This window comes from Salvia splendens, chromosome 5, assembly GCF_004379255.2.
Source record: "Salvia splendens isolate huo1 chromosome 5, SspV2, whole genome shotgun sequence".
In the NCBI taxonomy this organism is placed as follows: Eukaryota; Viridiplantae; Streptophyta; class Magnoliopsida; order Lamiales; family Lamiaceae; genus Salvia; species Salvia splendens.
Window position 1 is genome coordinate 38,982,148 of NC_056036.1, and position 14,277 is coordinate 38,996,424.

At 37.3% G+C, this 14,277-nt stretch overlaps 1 protein-coding gene across 1 annotated transcript; it reads left to right on the top strand.

Annotated features, from left to right (window-relative positions):
• The first annotated feature begins 1,436 nt into the window (after nucleotides 1-1,436).
• Nucleotides 1,437-10,794, top strand: LOC121805857. Its single transcript, XM_042205883.1, has 14 exons — nucleotides 1,437-1,733; nucleotides 2,504-2,594; nucleotides 2,694-2,778; nucleotides 2,919-2,988; nucleotides 3,112-3,187; nucleotides 3,552-3,621; nucleotides 8,246-8,291; nucleotides 8,385-8,643; nucleotides 8,727-8,932; nucleotides 9,018-9,092; nucleotides 9,206-9,266; nucleotides 9,400-9,480; nucleotides 9,711-9,790; nucleotides 9,950-10,794. The coding sequence occupies exons 1-14, from the start codon at nucleotides 1,615-1,617 to the stop codon at nucleotides 10,029-10,031; spliced, it is 1,401 nt and encodes a 466-aa protein (XP_042061817.1). The 5' UTR covers nucleotides 1,437-1,614; the 3' UTR covers nucleotides 10,032-10,794.
• Nucleotides 10,795-14,277: the final 3,483 nt, after the last annotated feature.

The following is a 14,277-nucleotide window of genomic DNA, read 5'->3' on the forward strand; positions in this document are numbered from 1 at the left end:
CAATCCATGAACGCAAGTCGTTCAAGTACCTCAACGTTTGGCAGGAAACGCGGTTCCACCTGAAGTATATGGGAGTCGTAACATCCTCCTCTAGCGGCTCCTCCAAACGGTCAAGGTCGGTATCCCTATCCGACGCCGGCTCCGAAGAAGTGGCTAGCCAACTCGCCGGAGCTAACTTGGGTAGCCCCGACGCCGAACCAAGCGGTTCCCGACGCCGACCGCAAGGAAGGAAGAAGGCGGCTGCCAACCGCCGTCGCGCCGCGACTCCATCTGCCCCCGCTCCCTATGTGCCACCTCCACCCCCGAACAACTCATTGTGGATGCTCTTACACCAACTCAATATGACCGATAGGTCAACTATGACCCCCACGCAACTTCAAATGCACGAGACCATGATATTTGGTCTTCAAAAACAATTGGGGTTAGTGCCGCCGGATGAGTAGTCTTCCTCGGGTAATATTAGCCAATAATTATGTAATTTTTAATTTTTAGGAGTTTAATTATGTAATTTTTAATTTTTAGTATTTTAATTATGTAATTTTTATTTTTTAGGATTTTAATTATGTCTTTTTTATTTTATTTGTAATTTGTAATATTATTGTGGTTGTTTAATGAATTTTAGTATTATGGAAATGTTTTTGTTGAATTGAATTTTAAATTAATTGTGCTCGTCCTTGTGGAAGAGCACAGCTGTGGGTGTTGTGCTCTTGCCAGAGAGCAGGCTGAAAAAGTGGGGCAGGGCCCACAATCGTATCGCTGGCAAGATCACGGTCGTGGATGCTCTAACCAACTAAGCTAATAAGCCTGGATGTTCTTGTTGCAACTATTTTTTTAAGCTATATTTGCAATATTTGGCTGCTTTTATATTGTTGAAATGTAGACTTGAGTTGAGAATAGAAAAAAATAAAGAGATACTTATGACATAGATGAGAATTGAGATAAAACTAGTAGTACTAAAAAAGAGATAATGAGATAGGATGGAATATAAATGAATTTGACTAAAATAGCCCTTAAAGGCAATTTCAACCAAAAGTGACCAAAGTCATTTAAGCTTAAATCACATGAAAGATAGAATCGTATGAAGATATTAAAAAAAAAGGAGTGTCACATTTAATATTATTGCATTGACTAAATCTGTAGTTATATTCTTTTAGTTAAAATCATAAATAGATCTATCATATACTACTATCAATTAATTTTTCTTATGTTTCACATGAATAAACATATTACCAAGGGGTCTAAAAGGTTAAACTATATTTTCGAGAATTTTGTTGTAGTATGAATTATTTAGACGAAATGGATCTCAAAAAATTTAATTATGTTCAAGATGGTAGCGTGGAATCTAACAACGGCATATGAAATGACAACAGTACCCCCGTACAAAAAAGACCATTGGCAAATTGGGGCATTACGAATCAATCCCCAAAACGGCCCAAACTAAAATCAAAAGCGACATTCAATCAAAGCAACAAAAGCGACATTCGGCTGAAAATCCAAACACATCCTTAGCTGTTTGCGTTGATGTCTGAATCAGCCGTTGCTATGCATAGATTGTATACAAAGATTGACTCAGTGTAATTGTGTGCGCGCGCCATTTGGTGCTTATTTGGGGAGATGATGAACTGGACGACAGTTTTCAAGTCTTTTCAAGTGGCGATAGCTCATGGCTTGCTTTTCTCCTTCTCTATCATTCTCTCTCTCAAGCTCGATCATGCTGTCAACTACTCTTGGTGGTATGTTTCTTCTGTCTTTGTGTTTTTTGGTGTTAATTATGCTCTGTTTGCTTTGGACTGAAAGATGAGATTTGAGGTGTGGGGAGTTTTATAGGTTTAATTAGATGGTTAGAGAATTAGGAATTATGCTCTATTAGTATGATATTTGTTAAATTAGTGCAGGAATTGCGTCTACATTACGAATTTTGAAAATATTAGCTTAATTAGAATAAAGGTTCAAACTTTTGAGGTAGTTGGGTGAATGCGGAAACAAGGGATCGTGTTCTGAGTTGTGAAGATTATTAAGCTAATATGCTTCTGTTTAAGTTTTTTCACAACATTGTGCCTACAAATTTTTGTGAGTGATTTATGTCAAGATGGAAATGCGAATGCTTTCAGTTGTGAATTGCCTGTTTAGAGGTAGAGAGGAGGGTGATGGAATATGAACATTCCTAAAATTTACGAAAAGTGATGGAATATGTATATTCCTTGTTACATTCCTAAATGTGGCTGTTGTGTGAAAAGAACTTGAGGCACGTTGGGTGATGGAGAATCCTTTTTGTCAATTGAGAGCGTATTTCTTTTGTTTCATTTTCTTTTTCTTCGTTGCTCAATGAGTAGAACACCTGAAGACTCTCCACTTGAGCAAGACACCATATTTCTGTGTACCTTAGTATATTACACTTATACATTTTTAGTTAATATTGAAGACTCTCCATAGTCCAGATAATGTGTTACGCGTCATGTTTCTATAATTTTTGGTTGGTTCTGTATTTGTGCAATTTTTGTAGGTTGGTTTTTTCTCCTATCTGGTTATTTCATGCAGTCGTAGCAAGAGGAAGATTCTCTTTACCTGCCCCTTCTATGCCTCATGGCCGACATGTATGATGAATATACTGAACTGCTCTGATATCTCCCTTGATATTTTCCTCCAACTTCACTGATCCCTCTTTATTATTACTTGAACACTTTGACGGACAGTGGGCGCCTTTTCATGCCATTGTGGCGGCTCCGTTGCTTATTGCTTTTGAACTTCTCCTCTGTGTACATCTTGAGAAAAGATATGGTAAGCTTTTTTGTTGCTTTGGTATACAATATTTGCTAAAATGTTCAGTTTTTACTCAAATACCTATCTCAATGCTCTTTTAGGAAAGTTCACAAGTTTATTATGAACTCATCCTTTTTCTATAATGTGATAAATAACAGCTGTAAATTTGAAGATTGTGTTTCTGCCTCTGCTAGCTCTAGAGGCTGCAATTTTGGTTGATAACATTAGGTAATACTTCCAATCCTAGTATAGATGGTGGTGTTTTTAAATTTTTTATTCAGTCCTTGCCTTTTATGTTCAAAGAGTGAAAGATGAGTGTATATTGAGTCCTTATTGTGTTCTGCTGCTCAGGATGTGTCGGGCCCTTATGCCTGCAGATGACGATGTCGATAGTATGAGTGATGAAGCTGTTTGGGAGACTCTCCCAGTAAGTTATTAGTAAAACATCTGTTAAAATATGCTTTTGAATTGACACTGTCTGTGCTTTTTGACTAGCATGAAAAAACATTCTGCAATGGAGGGTACATGTTCTTCTTCTTTTATTTTTCTCTGGGAAAGGTGGGTAAAGAAAAAATACTGAATTGCTAAAGGAATACATTTACACATCATGCTGTTCCAAGTTATCCCTTTGGAGGATTTAAGCAATAGACTAAAGCTATTCTATTAATTAGCCAAGAAGAGTATTTGATTTTGATTGAGGATCTGATACTAATTTCCACTATTATATCTATGGCCAGTTACACCGAAGTATATTTATTACTGTTTAAAAATGTTTTTTTTTTTGTCTTAAGCACTTTTGGATTTCCATCTCAATGGTCTTCTTCATTGCTGCGACAACATTTACGCTTCTGAAACTATGTGGTAAGTTCATCTCACTCACTACTAATAAATCTCATTGATTATGTTGTCATAAGCTATCCATTTTAGGAACAATTAAGGTATCACCTTATGTTGCAGAAAATGGTAGAGAAAATATGATTGAAATAAAAGATAACTCCTTCCAAAGAAGGCCGCCCTCTTTCCTTCACAAAAAGCCCCGGCAATGCCGTTCAATACAATACTAAAAAATAGTCCCCTTCAACATCCAAGGACATATATTTATATTTATAGAAAGAAGATAATTAAAAAATGTGCTAGAAAATATTAACTAGCTAAACTTTATTCAAGCTCCACTATCCATAACCAAAGTAACCGGCATCCACTTCTTCTCCACTTCGGTTCCATCATTCAATCTCCCACCTTCAAATAACGGATGCCTGCATTAATGCGTATCAATAGCACCGCCGTCAAAATAATCCTGTCCTCAAGGCTGGATGTCAAAGACTAAACACTCTGCTTGGATCGGTGGAGGCTTCTACTTAGGTTTATGGACATGAGTTAGAAATAAGAACCTGAAGCCACCCAAGAATATGAAGGAACGAATGCTGCACCTTGAACCAAGAAAAGAGCATAACCCTCAACTGTCTGCAACCTTTAAAAGTCTTGGTGGTAACTTTGAGATTCAGAAAAACAAGGTAGCTGGAGTATGCACACGTTGTTGTGACAGTGACAGGGGCAGTACTTGCAGCGGTGGATTGTCCAGCTGATGATGGATTGGAAACAACAGCCACTCTTGTTGGAGCGAGACTGACGACAAAAGAGAATTAACATCGGTAACAATTTCAAGGGTTGAAATGGACACAGTTGTTGACTCAACAAAAGCATCAGGTGCTTCCACGTAAACAAGAGGTAGGGACAAGGGTGTTTTCGCAAGCATGGCTTGTGGCTGAGGTTGGGAAGGAACGACGGAGTCGGACAAATGTCGGGAGGGGCATGAAGCACAAGGTCCTTGATACGGAGTGAAAGACGGGTGAACCGTATACTCTTGATAATATGTCGGCATAAGTAGTACATCGCACAACGACTATCATATATTTGCAAAAGATAACGAGAATGGAAATAAGATTATAATGGATAACTCTTTCCTACAGGGAAAGCCATGGCCAAAAATGTCGTTAACAATTTCTTCAAATATGATATCTAAACTAATCTCAACGTACAATCATATAGTGCCCTTGTACTTGGATCCTAAAGATGAATATAATGATTAGGGGTGGCAAAATGGGTAGCGGGTAATGGGTAATTCTCATCTCGACCCGCTACCCGCCAGGTATTGGGTACCCGCTACATGACGATAACGGGAAGCGGGGCGGGATCGGGTAGTGTGTTTTAGAGTTTTGCGGGTAGCGGGTATACCCACTACCCGCGCGGGTATACCCGCTAGTCCCGATAATACCCGTTATTATTAGTATTAGCCATATTCCATCTTTTAATACTCCCTCCATTCCATATTAATAGAGGTGTTTCAAATAGTTAAAATGGAGAAAAAAGTAAATAGTTAAATAATACTTAATAGCCATATACGCACTCATTTTGAAAAATTAAAAATAAATAGTTAGAACGGAGAAAAAATAAAGTAAGAAAGATAATAATGTACAGAAGAGTATTTATATTATTATATTTTCAAAATGAGTGAAGAAAATGAAATGCCTCTATTAAGGCGGAATAGTGGGAGTACTTTATATAATCAAAGAGTTCTTTTAAAACAAATGAACATACAATTGAAAACTCACTGGAACTAGCCATAGAGTGTCCCCTCACTTTTATTTTCAATCTATTCAACGTTTACCATCGATATTAATAAAGTAAATTAGGGAACATTGACAGTTATTATGGTTTTCAAATTTTTTATTAGGATTTCAGGTCGGGTACGGGTACCCGCAATGTCGGGTACGGGATACCCGACGCGGGTATCGGGTAATCTCGGTATGCCGCGGGGCGGGTATTGGGACAACAAATTTGGCTAAAATCAGGTACGGGTATCCGACTTGTCGGGTGCGGGTACCCGCGAGTAACCCGTTTCGCCACGCCTAATAATGATAATACTAAAACTCCATCCCTTTCCTAAAAATAGAAATTCTTTTCATTTTTGTCCGTTTCCTAAAAATAGAAACTCTTCATTTCAGGAAATGGACCCTGCAATCTACTAACACTAATTCCACTAATTTTTCTCTTACTCTCTTTTACTTTACCCATTTATTCTCTTACTCTCTCTTACTTTACCCATTTATTCTCTTACTCTCTCTTATTTTACTAATTTTGCATTAAAACTCATGTTGTTTCCAAAGTTTCTTTTTTAGGAAATGGAGGGAGTAGTATTAATTATTGTATGAGAATGTAACTGATGTTCAAGGAGACTTTCCATGATTAGGTAACCGCCGCTCCATTAATTTAAGATAAAAAATGCATATCAATTGCACCGCTATCGAAACAGCTTTGTCCTCAAGGCTGAGGTTGAACCCTAAACACATTGTGTTGTCTAGAGTAGGCTCATACTCATGCTTGCGAACTTGAGGAAAAGGGTAGAACAAAAGAATACCATGACAATCACAAAGGAACCACTGTTGCACCATGGACTGAGAAAGTTTGACAACAATAATTTTTCTAGTCTTTTCCCTAAATGGAGTGTATCCAGACATCACATCATATATAGGAGTTCCAGCTGACCACCAATCAACCATGCTAGAATGGCCTGCCAAAGCTATGTATGCTTTATTACCAACCATTAAATGTGATGATCTTAATTGGTGAAGCCATGAAGATGGGTGGTTGGTGAACTTGTTGTTTCCTGTGTGTTGCATTTATCTCCGGAAGGAATGGTTAAGCCATTGTCGGTGGGATAGTTTGAGGTGTAGATGTGGTGGATGCTCACTGCAAGCATGACTCTGAGGCGTGGAAGGAGTTTTCGTTGGATGAGAAATCACCACAGGCGTTGTCATTGGCACCAAAGTAGGAGGCTGAATTGAACCACAGATGTTTCTGGGAATGAAGCGGAGGGCTGGACTGCAGCAAAGATGTTGGCGCCACGTCAATGGGCAAGGGCACCGGTGGGAATACTGAAACAGTGCGTCAAGGCGCTGCAGCATGCGCTCGAGGATTTCCTGCATCAACCGGAGGATTGCACACTCATCTGTGGATGGAAGCTCAGCCTTCTCCGATCTAACAGTTTTTGCCTTCTGACATTCCACGCTCTCCGCACCATTTGATATGGAGTGAAAGGCGGGTGGACCATATACTCTTGATAATATGTGGCATAAGTAGCATGTCATACAACGTCAATGATAAATCTGCTAAAGATAATGAGAATGGAAATAAGATTGTAATAGATAACTCTCCCCTACAAGGAAAGCCTTAACTAAAAATGTCGTTGACAATTACTTCAATATGATATCTAAACGAATCTCAACGAACCATTATATAGAGCCCTTGTACTGGAGATTCCTAAAGAAGAGTCTAATGATAATAACTATTGATCCATCCGTCCCATAAAAAAAAGACCACTTTTGCCATTTTTGTCCGTCACATAAAAATAACAACTTCTATTTTAGTAAAAAAAATTCACTCTAATGGGGTAGGGCTCTATTCTCCAATCTCCACTAACAATACTCCAATCACTTTTTCTTTCCATCTCTCTTAGTTTACCAATTGTGTTTTAAAATCTATGTCGTTTCAAAAGTAGTCTACTTTTATGGGACGGAGGGAGTATTAAGTATTGTATTAGAATGTAACTGACATTCATGGAGTAACCCCAACCCACTTCTTCTGCCCACTTCTTCACGATCTTGCAACTGTCAAATTTCATGATTGGGTAACCACCACTTCCAAGAATCCAAGATAATCGATGCATATCAGTTCTGGTGCTGCTTCTACTGGAATCGGGGGATTGTTTTCCCCGGCTGCCTCAATCTGAGCTATCAAACTCTCAGAGGATCAACCCTCACCCCTTGTAGTGGTCAAGAGCGTGATAGTATTTTCAAATTAAGTCCTGTTGTAGGCCTTCATAGCATTCTTGCCAGCATTTTTCTCTTCCATGTAGGCCTCCATAGCATCAATGTGTGCATTTTGCTCTTCCATCGCTTTCGCTAACGCCTTGACACGAGCATCTAAGTTTCGTGTCAGTACCATTTCTATCCATGTTCCTCCCACTAATTTGTAAGCGAAAAGAAGCGAATGGATGTTTGTTGAACTTTGTGCTTGAAAGGAAGACCCTCTTTCCTTCACGAAAAGCCTCGGCAATGTCATCTAATACAATACTTAAAACTCCTTAAAGGAAGACCATCTTTTCTTCACGAAAAACCCTTAGACATGTCGTCCAATACAATACTCATAAGTAGTCCCCTTCAATATCAAGTACATCTATTTGTAATTCTAGAAATAAAGCAATAACTTTATTCAAGTCCCACTATCCATAACGATATCACTACTTCTAACCGAACTTTAGCTCCATAATCCCAATGCTCCACATCCTAATAACGGCTGCCTGAATTAATGTGTATCAGAAACCATAAGATATGAAAAAAAATCTTTATTTTCCTTTTACTTGTGAAACATTTATCATTATTTGTAAGTTGTACTCATCTTCTACTCTCTGTGGGATGATATGCAGGTAATGTAGTTGGTCTTGGTTGGTGGGATCTGTTCATAAATTATGGGTACATGAATATCCCTGCTTCATTTATCCTATTGACTGTCCTATCTGTTGCACGCTATAACAGTTATATTTGTTTTGTGCCTTTGCTTCTCAGGGTTGCAGAGTGCTTCGCATTCCTTATTTGTACTAAGTGGTATAATCCTTCGATTCATAGACGTTCACATCTTACAGCAGCAGCAGCAGCAGCAGCATCGTCATCAAATATCAGATCTTTTACCTGGAATAACGGTGTATTAGTACCACCCGATGAAGACAATCATGAAAACAGAATGTGCAGTTTGCAAGACATTGGTGGGCATATCATGAAAATTCCATTGATTGGTTTCCAAGTAATGCTCTTCATGTACTTGGAGGTAAATCAGGCTATGAAATCTATAGTGGGACAGTTATCGATTTCTTTATGAGTTAAATCTCATTCACTAATTTTCTATTTTAGGGAACCCCCCCTGCTGTTAGAAGTATCCCGATTCCGCTTTTGTTTTCTCCTCTTCTGTTGCTGCAAGGAGTTGGATTTTTGTTCGCCATATATAGATTCTTTGAGAAAATCTCCATCTTACTTAATGATGAAGCTGAAACTGGAAGCAGCTTTAGATTACCTGCTAGTGCTTATGACTATATGGGGTTTCTGCGCCGTGGATCAAGGTAATGCCTCTTAAATCGTTAAAAGTTCTAAATCTTATCCAAAATCATACTTTGTTGTCGATCTTTATGGATTTTCTCGATTTAGGTTCCTGGGATGGTGGTCAATTGATGAAGGAAGCCGTGAAGAGCAAGCTCGATTATATTCTTCATGGGCTTCAGGGTAATTACTGCAGTGAAATCTTCTTGTTCTTCTATAGCAGAATTTGACATTAATTTTTTATGCATATCGATCACATCCCAACAGCTCAGAGAACTTTTCTTCGTTCCTAACAGGTACAATACGTTCTCTCCTGATACTGTCAAGAAGATGCCGAAGTCTGAACTTGCTAAGGAGGTGATCTTATATTCATATAGATTTTGTTTGCAATATGAAGAATTTTCGTTTATGTCCCAAAGATATTTTTTTTTACTATATGCATTTTTCATTCAATATACTTCATTGTGATGTTGCTACATTTTGTCATCAGATAGGGACGCTTCAATCAGCACTCATTTCACAAACAGAAATCACAAATATCAGCCAGGAAGAATTTGACAGACTTTTAAATGTGAGTCTAACTTCTATTAGATCTCATCTAGGGAGTAAAAAATTCTCATCTTTTCATGGATTCTTTTATTTGATTTACGAGGTCTCATATTTCTGGGAGACGCAAGGATTTGAATACTCTGATAATAAGAACATTGGTTCCTTCTTAAAAATTACTTGAATTTCTTTCAACATACATATATATTGAAATTCTGTATCTTACTGAACACCCACGATACTTTTTATCTCCAGGAAAAAATCCTTTGTCGAGTTTGCTTTGATGAGCAAATAAACGTAGTCCTACTCCCTTGCAGGCATTATGCTCTTTGCAGGTATCACTGTTTTCCCATCAATCCATTCTCTTCTTTGCCTTATTTGTCGGAAAACCTAAAAACCATGAGAAAGAAGAAGGTTTGGCGTGCGAATGCTGGTCTCTCCTCTCTTCATGTTATCTTTAATAATTCTGACCATGGCTCGATCCTTGGATGCAGCACCTGCTGTGAGAAGTGCAAGAGATGCCCTATCTGCCGCGTATATATTGATGAGCGGCTACTTGTACATGACGATGTATAGCTAGTTACACCACGGGCCTAGCCAGGTAAAGCCTAAATTCCTGTGAAATCACATTGGTTTGAAGGTGACTGATAATTTATAAAGTCATTCACCATCACAAAAAATACAAAACCGTTTGATTCTGTGAATAGTTTCGCATAACTTCGAATCATTTTGTTTGTGTTCAAAGTGCTGATTTATTTGTTCTTCTTCGGCTCCTGAATATGTTTGTTTTCGAGCTGAATGATGTGTAGTAAATGAATACGATGTAAAATGGGGTCGTTGATTTGAAGCTTCTTGAATGTATATTTAAGCGTACTAATCTTGAATCGCATCTTCTCCTGTAGTAGCCCTTCTAAAAATGTGTTGTCGAAATCGAAGAGAACTGGTTCAAGTACATGAACCTGGAGAGAGTGTTACAGATCACTAAGGTTGTCTTCGACCATGAGAGAGGTAGAGAAGGGGGCAGCTGGGCCTATGAAGAAAACTAATTTTGGGTTGAGGGGGACGTGGCATATTTAGGTCTACCTGAACTAGATAGGAGGCTTTGAAATCTTGGTTCTAGAACATGAAAATGGGCCATCTTTGTGTCTCAAAACTAGAGCTGCCCACTTTTTTGTTGCATTTTCGACATCGAGGATCTCCACAACCTTGGCATTTAACACAGGTGGTCAAATTGTGTACAAAATTATCTAATTTCAATTGTTTATGACAACATATGTTGAACATTATAATTTATGTAGGTGTACTCTTTTTTTTATATGTGAAATGGAGTTATCGAGCAGACTAAACATCTAGAACTTGAAGTAGTCAAACAATAACTCAAATTGAACGCTGACAAATGAAGAGTCTACATTTTGTAGAAGTTCCAAATTGCAAGAAAAATATACACAAAATAGGAATTTTGATGCTATTTTAGCATATAATTTTGAAATCATACAAATGAAAGTCGAACAAATTAATGGCTTCTTGTTGAGGCAGCGAATCAAGAAACAGATTATGTTGTCAAAACAAGATCTTACTAAACTGTCAATCATGGATGTGACGAAATCACAAATTATTCCACATCATTTGTTTGTTTCCAAACGCTTAATCTAAATTAAGTAGAGTTGGTAATGCTGTTTAGGCATTAAGTCATCTTGACATGGGCGTGTCAGTTGGCAACTACTTCTTCCATCTATCATCTCATGAAAATATTTATAGTGCTCGCAGGGCATAGCGCAGTTGGCAACGGAGGGGCAGATCTTGCTGCAATGAGCCTGGGTTCGAATCCCACTGCTGTCGTGTAGTTACTTCCATCTCTCAGGCACAGTGTGAGGCCTTGGGAGATGGGCTTCTGGCAGTCAGTGGGTTAAGGCCTCCCCCTTAACGGGCTACTGCTTATCCTAATTGAACCCCCTCACATGATGTCGGGCCGGAGTGTGGGGGCCGCCAAGGCGACTCCGTCGCCTGCGTACCCTGACTGAACCCCCTCACATGATGTCGGGCCGGAGTGTGGGGGCCGCCAAGGCGACAAAATCGCCTTTTTTGCTGCAATGAAAATATTTATAGTACTATATTATCACTCCTCCCCAAATAAATAAATAAATAAAATCAGATTGAATTAAACGGAGGTGGGTGCTATAGAGGGGGTTATAAAAAGGTAAAAACATACCACCAAAAAAGGCATAATATTTGTAGCAATAATTGTACAAGTGAATAATAATGTGAGTGTGAAAGTGGCACTCAAGTTGTGAAACCATCCAAATTTCGAAACTATATAGGTGCTAGACCGGTCCTCTAAATGGGCTTGGGGATGGGTGTAAAATTGTCTTGTTTTAGTGGGAAATATTGACTATAGTCTATATGTATATATCTATATGCAAGAGTTTTGGATTTTTAAATTGGCTAAGAATGTGACATCTCAATCATTTGAGGAAACAACTACTATTTCATCTTAATAGGATATAATAGTAGTTCATATCATAAACAACTACTATTTCATCTTAATAGGATATAATAGTACATAAACAGCTAGCTTTTTAATCAAAACTAATGTACATGAATGAAATTTACCATAACCTATCTTATATTTTTTATGGTAAAAAAAAACAGAGTAAAAGTGAGAAAAAGGAAGGATTATGATTGGGAGGGGGAGAAGATAAGAAGTGCACGTGGGATGACAAAAAAATGCCGGGTGAATTTTGGCATTATTTTAGATGGCTCACTATTTTGTGGCCGACACCAATATTTTCTTTTCAAACCATCACTCTCATCTTTTCTCTACTTTTATTTTTTAATTTTGAAATACATAGGAGTACTATGTTTTATACTTTTAGTTAATACGAGTACTATATTTGTCTAAGAAAAAGAGAGTTCAATTAAAGAATTAGACATTAGACAGATTAGTGAAACGAGTACGTAATTTGCGAAGTTTTGAATATGTTCTTCTAGAATCTACGATACAAATCAAATTTTCTTGAATATTACTTTTTTTAAAATATAAAAATATTGAGCAGCCCCACAAAACGAGTTTCATGCTGACCAAACTCTAGCTATTCGATATTACGCCCGTGTTCAATGTTTTGATCAACTTTTTGTTTTTATCACTATTTAATTTTGTAGTTTGTTCGGAGATTATAGGCTACATATAAAATTTATTTGTTAGTATTGATAAAATAATAGAAACGAAAGTTTTAAAATCACATAAATGAATCAGATTTGTTTGTCGTGAACAAGAATCAAGGTTAGTTTAAGCAACTATCATAAGAAGTTTTATGTTTCTGATATCATTCAATAATAAGAAACGGACAAAACCTAAAATAAATCAGCCAAACCTGACAACGATTTTTATTATAATTAATACTTAATCAAGTGGTTGATTAGCATGCCTTTGTTGCTATAGGCACCCAACAAAAAAGACGAATAAAGCATGATTAATTTCGTATCTAGAAGATTTAATTAGCACGCTTTTTTTACGTGCTTATTGGAGTGGATGACTGCGAAAAAAGTTAGCAAAAATCGTTTGACTAATTAAAAAAGCATGGTTGAAATAGCAATAATTCATAGTGTAAGTCGCTTAATGATTTATGGGATTAATATCGGATAATCATGAGAAATAATTACCCAAATCTTGCTTTTTGGACTGTTAGCTGTTTAATTAGTCACTTTTGGAACTTATAGTATCACGAGGCATTTTCTAAGAAAAATTAAATCCTGCTTGGAAAATGTCAATCCTAGTACTGCTACTCATTTGTTGTGGGCAACGTACGCTTTTTGTAATTTGCTCTGTATTTAGAGCTTATATATATTGATAGTTATATTTGTGTGATCCATATTAAAGAAGCTTCTTAATTCAAAAAAAGAAATACTACTCCGTATCTGAATTCTGAATTTATTCAATTCTACACAAATTTTTAAAAATAGTTTGATTTTGTATATCAAATTGAATTAGAATAATTGATAAAATATGAGTCCAATTTTTATTATATTAAGTTATAATAAAATATGAGTTAAATGATCAGTAGAATGCGTAATTCACCTAAAAAATTAATAAAAATGAAAATTTTAGTAACAGACATAAAGGAAATATGATCATGTAATGATGAACAAATGGAGTATAATTCTACTTACAATACTCATCCCAATTCCCATGTACTGTAAATTTGAATTCAACGTTTAATTGAAAGTAAAAAAAAGTTTTATTTTGTAAAGGAAGTTGGAAGATTCCCTCATAAAAGAACACACCATATAAAATCAGGCAAAATAACATTATATAGTATTTGATTTAAATGTAAAGAAACAAGCTCACATAAAATATGGAGTTGATGAAAAAATCCATAAAAGCCAAAGGGACCTTGAGAAATTATCGAATCACGTAGACAAAATAAAGAGAAGTAAAATATGGAATCAAACATAAACAAGAAAAAGAAAAACACACACACACTTCTTAGGCTGTCCACTATAGGGGCGGCGCGCAGCCGGCCGGCCTATAGTGGAGGGAGCGTCCGCTCCGGGGCGGACAATTTTTGTTGGGGCAGATGGCACTCCGGCGAGTTATGTGCGAGGATGCGCTGGTCCCCGATCGCCGCGCCTATAGGCGCGCAGGCCGCCCCGATTAATTTTTTTTTTTGAAAATTCTACTATAAATACCATTCCACCACCACCCATTTTACACCTTTTTTAAACAATCTTCATTCATTCACTCTCTAAAAATGCACGGTGGAGACGACGAATCACCCGACACTGACGAATAAGGATATGGCGGCTATCCTTCCCAGCCGTCGGG

Bases quoted from the DNA above. Each gene is read 5' to 3' on its own strand.
- LOC121805857 (XM_042205883.1), top strand. From the start codon at position 1,615: ATGATGAACTGGACGACAGTTTTCAAGTCTTTTCAAGTGGCGATAGCT. The intron at 3,622-8,245 runs GTAAGTTCATCT...GATGATATGCAG, and splicing joins TACGCTTCTGAAACTATGTG to GTAATGTAGTTGGTCTTGGT. The intron at 8,644-8,726 runs GTAAATCAGGCT...TTTCTATTTTAG, and splicing joins TGCTCTTCATGTACTTGGAG to GGAACCCCCCCTGCTGTTAG.